The sequence below is a fragment of the Mobula hypostoma genome, chromosome 12, assembly GCF_963921235.1.
Source record: "Mobula hypostoma chromosome 12, sMobHyp1.1, whole genome shotgun sequence".
In the NCBI taxonomy this organism is placed as follows: domain Eukaryota; kingdom Metazoa; phylum Chordata; class Chondrichthyes; order Myliobatiformes; family Myliobatidae; genus Mobula; species Mobula hypostoma.
This window is the reverse complement of record NC_086108.1, coordinates 113,269,188-113,282,718: the sequence shown is the minus strand read 5'-3', so window position 1 is coordinate 113,282,718 and position 13,531 is coordinate 113,269,188. Positions and strand designations below refer to the sequence as shown.

The window sequence follows — 13,531 nt, the reverse complement described above, 5'->3', positions numbered from 1 at the left end:
CCACAGAGTCAACCTGCGCAGCTGATTTGAGTATCCTATGGACTCAGACCCCAAGATCCCTTTGATCCTGCACACTGCCAAGAGTCTTACCATTAAAACTATATTCTGCCATCATATTTGACCTACCAAAATGAACCACCTCACACTTATCTGGGTTGAACTCCATCTGCCACTTCTCAGCCCAGTTTTGCATCCTGTCAGTGTCCCACTGTAACCTCTGACAGCCCTCCACACTATCCACAACATCCCCAAGCTTCGTGTCATCAGCAAATTTACTAACCCATCCCTTCACTTCCTCATCCGGCTCATTTGTAAAAATCGCGAAAGAGTAGCGGTTCCAGAACAGATCCCTGAGGCACACCACTTGTCACCAACCTCCATGCAGAATATGACCTGTCTACAACCACTCTTTGTCTTCTGTGGGCAAGCCAGTTCTGGATCCACAAAGCAGTGTCCCCTTGGATCCCATGCCTCCTTACTTTCTCAATAAGTCTTGTATGGGATACCTTATCAAATGCCTTGCTGAAATCCATATACACTACATCTTATGCTCTACCTTCATCAATGTGTTTAGTCACATCCTCAAAAAATTAAATCAGGCTCGTAAGGCATGACCTGCCCATGACAAAGCCATGCTGACTATTCCTATTCATATCATACCTCTTCAAATGTTCATAAATCCGGCCTCTCAGGATCTTCTCCATCAACTTACCAACCACTGAGGTAAGACTCACTGGTCTATAATTTCCTGGGCTATCTCTACTCCCTTTCTTGAATAAGGGAGCAACATCTGCAACCCTCCAGTCCTCCGGAACCTCTCCCATCCCCATTGATGATGGAAAGATCATCACCAGAGGCTCAGCAGTCTCCTCCCTTGCTTTCCACAGTAGCCCGGGGTATATCCTGTCCGGTCCCGGTGTCTTATCCAACTTGATGCTTTCCAAAAGCTCCAGAACATCCTCTTCCATAATATCTACATGCTGAAGCTTTTCGGTCCACTGCAAATCAATTCTATAATTGCCAAGATCCTTTTCCATAGTGAATACTGAAGCCAAGTATTCATTAAGTACCTCCGCTATTTCCTCCGGTTCCATACACACTTTTCCACTGTCACACTTGATTGGTCCTATTCTCTCACGTCTGATCCTCTTACTCTTCACATACTTGTAGAATGCCTTGGGTTTTCATTAATCCTGTCTGCCAAGGCCTTCTCATGGCCCCTTCTGGCTCTCCTAATTTTATTCTTAAGCTCCTTCCTGCTAACCTTATAATCTTCTAGATCTCTATCATTACCTAGTTTTTTGAACCTTTCATAAGCTCTTCTTGACTAGATTTACAACAACCTTTGTACACCATGGTTCCTGTACCTTACCATCCTTTCCCTGTCTCATTGGAACATACCTATGCAGAATCCCATGCAAATTTCAACTGAACGTTTGCCACATTTCTTCCTGAGAACATCTGTTTCCAATTTATGCTTCCAAGTTTCTGCCTGATAGCATCATATTTCCCCTTACTCCAATTAAATGTTACCCTAACCTGTCTGTTCCTATCCCTCTCCAATGCTATGGTAAAGGAGATGGAATTGTGATCACTATCTCCAAAATGCTCTCCCACTGAGAGATCTGACACCTGACCATGTTCATTTCCCAATACCAGATCAAGTACAGCCTCTCCTCTTGAAGGCTTACCTACATATTGTGTCAAGAAACCTTCCTGAACACACCTAACAAACTCCACCCCATCTAAACCCCTCATTCTAGGGAGGTGCTAATCAATATTTGGAAAATTAAAATCTCCCACCACAACAACCCTGTTATTATTACACCTTTGCAGAATCTGTCTCCCTATCTGTTCCTCAATGTTCCTGTTACTATTGGGAAGTCTATAAAAAAACACCCAGTAGAGTTATTGACCCCTCCCTATTCCTAACTTCCACCCACAGAGACTCCATAGACAACCCCTCCATGACTTCCTCCTTTTCTGCAGCCGTGACACTATCTCTGATCAACAGTGCCATGCCCCCACCTCTCTTGCCTCCCTCCCTGTCCTTTCTGAAACATCTAAAGTCTGGCAGTCTAAGTAGCCACTCCTGCCCCTGCACTATCCTAGTCTCTGTAATGGCCAGAACATCATAGCTCCAAGTATTGATCTACGCTCTAAGCTCATCCGCTTTGTTCATAATACTCCTCACATTAAAATACACATCTCAAACCAACGGTCTGAGCACGTCCCTTCTCTATCACCTGCCCATCCTCCCCTTCGCAATCTCTCCAAGCTTTCTGTATTTGTGAGCCAACCTCCCTTTCCTCCGTCACTTCAATTCGGTTCCCACCCCCCAGCTATTCTAGTTTAAATTCTCCCCAATAGCCTTAGCAAACCTCCCCGCCAGGACATTGGCCCCCTGGGATTCAAGTGCAACCTGTCCTTTTTGTACAGGTTACTCCTGCCCCAAAAGAGGTCCCAATGATCCAGAAATCTGAATCCCTGCCCCCACTCCAATCCCTCAGCTACACATTTATCCTCCACCTCACTCTATTCCTATACTCACTGTCACATGGCACAGGCAGTAATCCGGAGATTACTACCTTTGAGGTCCTGCTTCTCAACTTCTTGACACCCAGGAACTTGAAGCTGCTCACTCTCTCCACTTCTGATCCCTCTATGAGTTTTGGTATGTGTTTCTTCTTCTTACCCTTCCTGAAGCCCACAATCAGCTCTTTCTTCTTACTGACATTGAGTGCCAGGTTGTTGCTGCAGCACCACTCCACTAGTTGGCATATCTCACTCCTGTGCACCCTCTCGTCACCACCTGAGATTCTACCAACAATGGTTGTATCATCAGCAAATTTATAGATGGTATTTGAGCTATGCCTAGCCACACAGTCATGGGTATAGAGGGAGTAGAGCAGTAGGCTAAGCACACACCCCTGAGGTGCGCCAGTGTTGATTGTCAGTGAGGAGGATATGTTATCACCAATCTGCACAGATCGTGGTCGTCCGGTTAGGAAGTCGAGGATCCAATTGCAGAGGGAGGTACAGAGGCCCAGGTTCTGCAACTTCTCAATCAGGATTGTGGGAATGATGGTATTAAATGCTGAGCTATAGTCGATGAACAGCATCCTGACATAGGTGTTTGTGTTGTCCACGTGGTCTAAAGCCATGTGGAGAGCCATTGAGATTGCATCTGCCGTTGACCTATTATGCTGATAGGCAAATTTCAATGGGTCCAGGTCCTTGCTGAGGCAGGAGTTCAGTCTAGTCATGACCAACCTCTCAAAGCATTTCATCACTGTCAGTGTGAGTGCTACCAGGTGATAGTCATTAAGACAGATCACATTATTCTTCTTAGGCACTGGTATAATTGTTGCCTTTTTGAAGTACGTGGGAACTTCCACCCATAACAGTGAGAAGTTGAAAATATCCTTGCGAGTTGGTTGGCACAGGTTTTCAGAGCCTTACCAGCTACTCCTTGGGGACCTACTGCCTTGCGAGGGTTCATTCTCTTTAAAGACAGTCTAACATCGACCTCTGAGACAGAGGCCACAGGGTCATCAGGTGCAGCAGGGATCTTCACAGCTGTAGTTGTATCCTCTCTTTCAAAGCGGGCGTAGAAGGCGTTGAGTTCATCTGATAGAGAAGCATTGCTGCCATTTATGCTACTGGGTTTTGCTTTTTGTAGGAAGTAATGTCTTGCAAACCCTGCCAGAGTTGTCGTGCATCCGATGTCACCTCCAACCTCGTTCGAAATTGTCTCTTCACCCCTGAAGTAGCCCTCTGCAAATTATACTTGGTTTTCTGGTACAAACCTGGGTCACCAGACTTGAATGCCACAGATCCAGCCTTCAGCAGATGATGTACCTCCTGGTTCATCCACGGCTTTTGGTTTGGTTTTGTGCAGTAAGTCCTTGTAAGCACACACTCATCCACCCAGGTTTTAATGAAGTTGGTCACAACTGCAGTATACTCATCCAGGTTCAAAGATGAATCCCTGAATACAGTCCAGTCCACCAATTCAAAGCAGTCCTGTAGGCACTCCTCTGCTTCCCTTGTCCATATCTTCTTGGTCCTCACTGGTGCTGCAGTCTTCAGTCTCTGCCTATACTCAGGGAGTAGAAGTACAGCCAGGTGATCAGACTTCCCGAAGTGAGGGTGTGGAATAGCACGGTAGACATTCTTGATGGTGGTGTAGCAATGGTCCAGTGTGTTGTTTCCTCTGGTTTTGCACATGATCTGTTGATGGTAGTTGCTTTGTGATTTTTTCAAACTGGCCTGGTTAAAATCTCCCAAAACAATGGTGAAGCTGTTAGGGTGCACTGTTTCATTCATGTTGATCCCATTGCTCAGATCATCTAAAGCCTGCTTGACATTGGCCTGAGATGGAATGTATACTGCTACCAAAATGACCCCGGAGAACTCCCGTGGTAGGTAAAAGGGATGGCATTTAACTGCTAGATATTCCAGGTCTGGTGAGCAGAATTGGGACAGTACTGATATATTTGTGCACCAAGAAGAGTTGGTCATGAGGCATACTCCTCCATTTCTGGTTTTGAGAGACTCTATAGGTCTATCCTGGTGGTGTATAGTAAACCTGTCGATCTGGTTCACTGCATCTGGTACAGAAGGGGTTAACCAAGATTCCGTGAAACAAAGGACACACGCGGTCCTGATGTCCCTCTGATTCAGCACCCTAGGTCTGAGATCATCGATTTTATTCATGAGAGACTGCATGTTTGCCAGCAACCTCCTTGTAAACTTTCTGCGTTCTCTTTCTTTTTTCTTTTTTTTTTATAATTTATTTTTTATTGAATTTCTTTCCTGTAGGTAGGTGACCAAAACTGCACACAATACTCCAAATTAGGCTTCGCCAGTGATTTATACAATGAATCTGCACAATCTCCCCTTGTAATCTAACCCTCATAATCCAAGTTTCTTTTTGGTAAGTCTGCACTACCAATAGTCAGAGGGTTGTTATGTGCACCATAGATCATTCGTGCACATAAGCAGGCCTTCAGCTCATCTCGTCCATGTCAAACAATTTTTCTTTTTAAGCAGCTCCTGTGTTTGGTCCATATATCTGTGAACTTTTCCTGTCTGTGTACCTCTGAACCTCTGAACCTCCATATACCTCTGAAACGCTCCTATCCATGAACCTCCGAACCTTCGTATACCTCAGTAACCCTCCTATTCATAAACCTCCGAACCCTCATATACCCCTGAACCTTTCCTATCGGTGAGTATTTCCAAATGAATTTTAAATGCTCTAATTGTGCCTACCCTTTGGCTCCTCGTTCCATAAATCCACCACTTTCTGTGTGAATCAGAATCAGGTTTATTATCACTAACACATGTCCTGAAATTTGTTGTTTTGTGGCAGTCCATAAAATATACTACAAACTACTTGAAGAAATATATATATAAAGAAGTAGTGCAAAGAAAAAGCAAAAACTGTGAGATAGTGTTTATGGGTCCGAATGAAGTGTAGCCTCTGGCTCGCCTTCTTCGTGATTGCATCTGTATGTTTGGCCCAGGATAGATCCTCAGAGATGTTAAAATGTTTCCTCTCAAATCATTTTTAAATCCCTCCCCTTTCACTTTGAAACTATGCCCTCTAATTTCAGGCTCCCCATCTCTCAGAAGAAGTCTGAAACCCTTATCTATGTTCCCCATGATCTTATAAATCTCTGAGGTCATGTCTTAGCCTCCTACCCTCCAGAGGCAAAAGGTCAAAATCAGGTTTGTTATTGCTGATGTAGGTTGTGAAATTTGTTTTGCAGCAGCAGTACGATTTAATTCATCAAAAATGACAAAAAGTTACAATAAGAAATATAAAAAATGAATAAGTAACACGAGGAGAGAGCAGAAAAGAAGCAAGGTAGTGTTTATGGGTTCGATGTGCATTCAGAAGTCGGACGGCAAAGGGGAAGAATCTGTGGAATCACTGAGTGCGTGTCTTCTCCCGGACCTCCTCCCTGATGGTAGCAATGAGACGAGGGCATGTCCTGGGATGTGGGAGTCCTTCATGATGGCTGCTGCCTTCTTGAGGCAACACCCTTTGAAGTTGTCCCCGATGCTGGGGAGGCTAGTGGCCATGAAGGAGCTGGCTGAGTTTGCAACTTTCTGCAGTTTTTCCTGATCCTGTGCTTTGGGGCATCCATACCAGACAGTGATGCAGCCGGTCAGATGCTGGCGTGCCTTCCTTGTAATTGCAGCAATGTGCTGGGCCCAGGGTAGATCCTCAGAGATGTTTCTGCCCAGCCCCTCCCTACAACCCGAGCCCTCCAGTCCCGTCCTTACTTACTCGCTGCTCGTTTCGCTGCAGCAATGACGGTCCTCCATCCCTGTCTGTCCCTGGCAGCCATGCAGGTCCCGGGTGGAGACTCAGGAATACTGTCACACACAGATGTAGATTCCGTAACATTGCTCTTTCTGTAACAGTTTTGTTTGACCACTCGGGGTTGTTAGCCCTGAACTGAACCCCCGAATCTGGAGGATTTGTGGACCACTCTTAGTCTGGCCTCCACCATTTGCCCTGTTTGGCATGGGTGACCCTACCAAGAGCCGAAGGATAAAGCCCTGACTCCAGTCAGCATAGCTCTCCGGGTCACTGAGGCACGCAAGATTCCAAACTGCGACAAGGCTGTGGTGCTCTTGGAGGTGCAGGCCCATAGCATCCTCCTAAATCTCTTTTGCACCCTCCCTGGTTTAATGACATCCTAGTCCTTGTAAAGTGTGATGCCCTGAGTTATGCCTAGCTCATCCGTGCCATCTGTGTTGCCCAGTCAGCTAGTCCTATCTGCCCACATTTGGCCGACAGCCCTCGGAACCTCTCCTACCCATCTACCTATTTGGGTGGCTTTGAAGTGTTGCTAAGGTGCCCATCTCAACCACTATTTCTGGCAGCTCATTCCAAATACACACTGCCCTTTGAAGATAAAGAAAGACTTGCTTTATTTATCACATGTGCATCGAAACGGTGAAACGTGATGTTTGTGTCTGTGGCCAATACCGTCCGAGGATTGCGCTGGAGACAGGCAGGTGCTGCCACACCTTCAATGCCAACATAGCATGTCCACAACCTGGTAACCCTAACCCGTAAGTCTTTGGAATGTGGGAGGAAACCTGAGCACTCAGTCATGGGCAGAACGTACGAACTCCTGACAGACAGTGGTGTGAATTGAAACCCGATCAGTGATCTCTGGCACTGTAAATCATTGCGCTAACTGAGCCACACATGCATGGAGAAGTTGCCCCTGGCGTCCCTTTTAAAACTCTCATCTCTGATCTTAAACCTATGCCTTCCTGTTTTAAGCACACTCCCTCCCTGGGAAAAAGACTGTGCTTTCTCCCTGTCTGTGTGCCCCTCTGCATACCTTTGTCAGGTCATCCCTCAATTTCCTATGATCCAGGGAAGAATAAATTCCTATTCTGCACAATGTCTCCTTGTACTTTATACTTTATACTTTATTGTCGCCAAACAATTGATACTAGAATGTACAATCATCACAGCTCCCTGGAGTACAAATCGATAGTAAATATTAAAAATTTAAATTATAAATCATAAATAGAAAATAGAAAATGGAAAGTAAGGTAGTGCAAAAAAACCGAGAGGCAGGTCCAGATATTTGGAGGGTACGGCCCAGATCTGGGTCAGGATCCGTTCAGCAGTCTTATCACAGTTGGAAAGAAGCTGTTCCCAAAGCTCATGTAACTCATCCTGGGAAATCTTTTCTGCACTCTTTCTAGTTTAATAACATTTTTCCTATAACAGGGCAATCAAAACTGTACACAATACTTCAAGTATGGCTCAGAAATGTCTTATATAGTAAGTGAGTGGGTGGTGGAGTGGAGATGTAAAATGCTCCTTCCCTCCGCTAGCCTGCAGGTCACCCATGGGCAAGGCATAGCACCTGCTTAGCCACCAGATCAGGGTCACATGAAGGGTCATGGGAGCAGGTGGCGATGGTCATATGATCAGTCGGCACATATCACAGGTCCTGGTTATGCAACCACTGACGCCAGGCAGACAATCTCTGAAGAGTATTGATAATGGTTAGGGTCACCCATCTTGTAAAGACACTGGCCAGAAGAAGACAATGGCAAAGCACTTCTGTTGAAAAACTTGCCAATGACAATCGTGGTCAAAGACCACGATCGGCCACGTGATGGTGATGATGATTGAAAATGAGGCGGGTGCAGTAAGAACACGTAAAGGACACTTGGACTGGTACATGGATAGGAAGGTTTAGAGCGATATTGCCAAATGGGTCTGGCTGATATGGGCACCTTGGTCGGCATGAGTACAATGGGCTGAAGGGCCTGTTTCCCTGTAGTATGTCTCTATGAATCTATGAGAAAGAGATGGTACAAAGGACAAGAAGCCAGGAGGAACTCAGTGGTTCTTAGAGGGACACGGACAGACAATATTTTGGATCAAAATCCTTCCTCTAGACCATAAGGGTTGGAGATGATTTAGGGGAGGTTCACAAAAATTATTCCAGAAATTTAAGGGTTAATGTATAAAGAGTGTTTGATGGCTTTGGGCCTGTACTCACTGTAGTTTAGAAGAACAAGGGGGGATCTTATTGAAACCTGTTGAATATTGAAAGGCCTGGTCGAGTGGATGTGGAGAGGATGTTTCCTATAGTAGGTGAGTCTAGGACTAGAGGGCACAGCCTCAGACCCTTTAGAACAAAGATGAGGAGGAATTTCTTTAGCCAGAGGGTGGTGAATCTGTGGAATTCATTGCCATAGGCAGCTGTGAAGACTAAGTCATTGGGTATACTTAAAGCGGAGATTGATAGGTTCTTGATTAGTCAGGGCATCAAAGATTATGAGGAGAAGGCGGGAGAATGGGGATGAGAGGGATCATAAATCAGCCATGATGGAATGGGCGAGCAGACTCGGTGGGCCGAATGAATTAATTCTGCTCCTATGTCTTATGATCTTATCGTCTATGGTTGATCAGTACAAAGCAGGAGCTGTTGATGGGGATGTTGGTGAGGGGTGGGAAGATGGGGGGAATACCGGCCGGAAGTCTCCTGTAAAATTGAATGTATTCCCACTGCTGGTGTAATGTTGTATCGAGTACTTGAGGAGAGTCCTAACTGACTGCTCTTTTGTTTCGGAAGGGTCCTCCAGGAACGCCTGGTGCGCCGGGACCACCAGGGAGGCGAGGACCACGGGTGAGTACTGTTACGTTTCCACAGGGTAAGGACGACAATTGGAGTGGTATGATTGAATGTTTTTACTGATTCCTGTCAGTAACAGTACACACTGGGTAGCCTAACAGTGGGGGAACTGTGAACTGAACACGCCGAGGTAAAGAACATGCACTTTCGAGAGCCCACCCCGAAAAGGGAGTGTTTCCTGCACCTGGGAGGTTACCAGGAAAGTTGACAAGGGCAAAGCGGTGGATGTTGTCTATATGGATCAGCACACGATCGATTAAATACATGCCACATTCTCGCAATCGATCAGATACGGATCCCTCCCCCTGTAGATGAGGAAGGGAATGAGTGAGGTAATTTAAGGAAAATGATACAATATCTATTGCGCTTGGTAGCGCACAGTTAGCTACTCACCCTCGTGGACCGCTGGGTGGGTTGCTTCTCCCTCTGTGCCTTCCTGGCTAGTTGATGTTGTGGGCAGTAGGCTGTGAATCACCTCTTCTGTTGAAGTGTCCATCGCTGCTTCTTCTGGGACGCTGGCTTCATCAGTGGAGGACATTTCTGTAGCTTCCCAATCAGTTTACTGATGTACAAGATCCAAATGTTGCTTGACAACTCATCTGTCTGTCTGCTCAGGTTCACTCCCTTACCATGAGAATGTAGGTCGAGGGCCGGCAGCCAGTTTTCTCCCTGCGAGATACACGTGTCTCTGGAACCAAACATTCAATGCCTGGCGTGCGTTTCGTATTTTTGTTCAATGCCTCTAGCTGGCCACAAATTTACTCCTGGAGAGTCGGCTGTACCATGGAAATTCACATCCAAATGAGTTCACTGTCTTCAACACCAGGATGCAATGGAATTCCTGGCCCGTGTGAAACACGTCAGTCATTATTAGACTCAATTTACCGTATTATTAAAGTACATACACCATATACTGCCCTGAGATTCATTTTCTTGCAGGTATTCGCAAGAAAATAAAGAAATACAGTAGAATTTATGAAAAACTATCTATAAATAAAGACTGACAAATAAACTACGTTCAAAAGAAGACACATATGCCAATAAGCTGATTCACTGGCTTATTGTCATCTGCACAGGTGCAATGTAAAACTTAACTGCAGCAGCATCACAAGGACAGAGCATCAGAAAGCAGCATTCTCTAGAAAAATATAAATTAAACTGGAATTATTTACAATTTTTACAAGAAAACACGATTAGAATTTTTTTTAAAAATCCATTTTAGTGCAAAGTGATCAAGGTTGATCAGTGTTGCTAGACTGTGGCGATTAGGGTTGTGATGGTGGTTCAAGAACTGAATGGTTGAAGGGAAGTAGCTTCTTGAATTTGCTGTTGTGAAACTTCAGGCTTCTGTACCTCCTGCCTGATGGTAGCTGTGAGAAGATGGCATGGCACAATTACTGGAGGTCTTTGATGATGGCTGTTGCTTTCTTGAGGTCCATTTGTTGTTCAGACCTAAGTGAATTCGACCATGGATTGATTAACAAATACAAGAAAATCTGCAGGTACTGGAAATCCAAAGCAAAACACATAAAATGCTGGAGGAACTCGGCAGACCAGGCAGCATTTATGGAAGAGGGAAACGGTTGACGTTTCGGGCCGAGACCCTTCTTCAGGACTGGAAAGAAGGGGGACGAGTCAGAGTAGGAAGGTGGAGTAAGAGGGGAGGAAGAAGTACAAGGTAGTAGGTGATAGGTGAAACCAGGAGACGGGAAAGGGCTGAAGTATAGAGCTGGGAAGTTGATCGGTGAAAGAGATACAGTGCTGGAGGAGAGGGAATCTGATAGGAGAGGATAGAAGACCATGGAAGAAAGGGAAGGGGAGGAGCACTAGAAAGAGGTGATGGACAGGTAAGGAGACAAGGTGAGAGAGGGAAACAAGAATGGGCAATGGTGAAGGAGAGGAGGCGGGCAATTACCTGAAGTTTGAGAAATCGATGTTCATGCCATCGGGCTGGAGGCTACCCAGATGGAATATAAGATGGTGCTCCTCCAACATGAGTGTGGCCTCATCCTGGCAATAGAGGAGGCCGTGGGCAGACATGTCAGGATGAGACATCCTCACACTGACTTCTTCCCTTCCTTTCCAGTTTTGAAGAAAGGTCTCAGCCTGAAAGGTCGACTGCTTACTCTTTACCATAGATACTGCCCGGCCTGCTGAGTTCCTCCAGCATTTTGTGTGCGCTACTGTGGAATGATTGTTGGAGCCAGCCAGAGTGGTTTGAGTATCTCAGAAACTGCTGATCTCCTGGGATTTTCACGCACAACAGTCTCTAGAGTTTACAGAGAATGGTGCGAAAAACAAAACCATCCAGTGAGCAGGAGTTCTGTGGGTGAAAGTGCCTTGTTATTGAGAGAGTTCAGAGGAGAATGGCTAGACTGGTTCAAATTGACAGTAACTCAAATAACCTCGCATCACAACAGTGGTGTGCAGAAGAGCGTCTCTGAATGCACAACATGTCAAACCTTGAAGTGGCTGGGCGACAGTAGTAGAAGACCACAAATATACACGCAGTGGCCACTCCAGTAGCAGCTACATAATAAAGTGGCCACTGACTGTAATCCACAGGCTCTGAGACCGGGAGGAGAACTGAGTGCGACGGAGAAACCAGGAGCTACGATCCCTTCCCTTTTCCTTGTATAGTCAGCTGCAGCGGATTCGCATTCCGACCTGCAAAACATGACAAGCAGTCAAAGGGTTAAGACGCTGCGGTTCAAAACCGAGTCTTTATCCGAGAACGCAAAGTTAGCCTTAAATGTCAGGAGGACAATGATTCTGATTGTTTTAAGAGCAAAAGAGCAAATGTACTTTTCAAAACGTTTAACATATTGAAAGGTCACAGTGGGGTTGACTTTCCAATGTACCCTGAGAGCTCAGAGTTCACTGAGGCTGTGCTCAACAAGGGACTGGGACACCTTACAGAAAGCATGTGATTATTTTTTTCCTTCCAGCCAACAGGAGTTAGTTTGTGAAGTGTTCGCGTACAACCCACTGGCCTCTGATGTCGTACAATGTTAGCTTTCATCAGTGAGTCATCTGTGACATTCACTTGTGTGGCTATATTCAAAATTCAGGATTGTTTAATGTCATTTCCAATACACAAGTGTAAAGGAGAACAAAATAATTGTTACTCCAGATCTCATGCAGGACAAAAAAACACAGTAAGTTAAAGGACACAATAATTTAAAAAAAACACAAATATACTTATATAAATCTTTAAACATAGATTGATTGAATGTCCATAAAGTGATCCTAGTCACAGGAGTGTCTGTACATTAGATTAGATTAGATTATGAGGACACTCAGTCCTCGTTTATTGTCCTTTAGAAATAATTGCATTAAGAAATAATACAATGTTCCTCCAGAGTGATATCACAAAAAACAGGACAAACCAAAGACCAACACTGACAAGACCACGTAATTATAACATATAGTTACAGCAGTGCAAAACAATACCATAATTTGATGAAAAGCAGACCATGGGCACGGTAAAAAAAGTCTCAAAGTTCCGGTCGACTCCCGATAGTCCCGATAGCAGGCAGCAAAAGGGAGAAACTCTCCCTGCCATAAACCTCCAGGCGCCGACAACCTACAATGCATTGGAAGCACCCGACTACAGCCGACTCTGAGTCCGTCCGAAAACTTTGAGCCTCCGACTGGCCCCTCCGATACAGCCTCCCAAGCACCATCCTCTGCCAAGCGCTTCGACCTCGTCCTGGCCGCCGAGCAACAAGCAAAGCCGAGGACTCGGGGCCTTCCCCTCCGGAGATTCTGGATCACACAGTAGCAACAGCAGCGAAGCAGGCATTTCAGAAGTTTCTCCAGATGTTCCTCCGTGCTCTCACATCTCTCTCCATCAAATCAGGATTGTCCACGGCACCCTACTTGACAGATTACAGATATCATTCATCGGAGTGGCCGCTGTGTGCTGTGTTGCACTGCCATCTTCTCCTCCATAAGGTGACTCTGACAGGAAATGATAAAGTATTAGTGGTTGGGGGTGTGGAGGAGTGGGTTAGCGGGCAGAGGTGTTGATCAGTCTTACTATTTGAGGAAAGTAACTGCTTTTGAGTCTGCTGGTCCTGGTGTGGATGCTACACAGTGTCCTCCCTGATGGGATTGGGACAAATAGTCCATGAGCAGGGTGGGTGAGATTCCTCATGATGTTACTGGCTCTTATCAGAAGAGAGCTCATTGGTGTCTTGAAACTTCATTGCACTCACAGCAGGTCTTGTCCAGAGCAAATTTTCAGCTTCTGCAGTTTACTGAGGAACCTCCAAAATTTCCATAGAAGTCAATGAGTTGTTAGACCATAAGACACAGGGTCAGAATCAGACCATTTG

At 45.5% G+C, this 13,531-nt stretch overlaps 1 protein-coding gene across 1 annotated transcript in view; it reads left to right on the top strand.

The window, feature by feature from the left end:
* Nucleotides 1–13,531, top strand: part of LOC134355274 (collagen alpha-1(XXIV) chain-like) — a 530,134-nt gene that overhangs the window by 168,305 nt on the left and 348,298 nt on the right. The window contains exon 4 of the mRNA XM_063065074.1: nt 9,132–9,185. Within this exon, the coding sequence (XP_062921144.1) occupies nt 9,132–9,185 (54 nt within the window). The remainder of the gene's footprint in view (nt 1–9,131; nt 9,186–13,531) is intronic.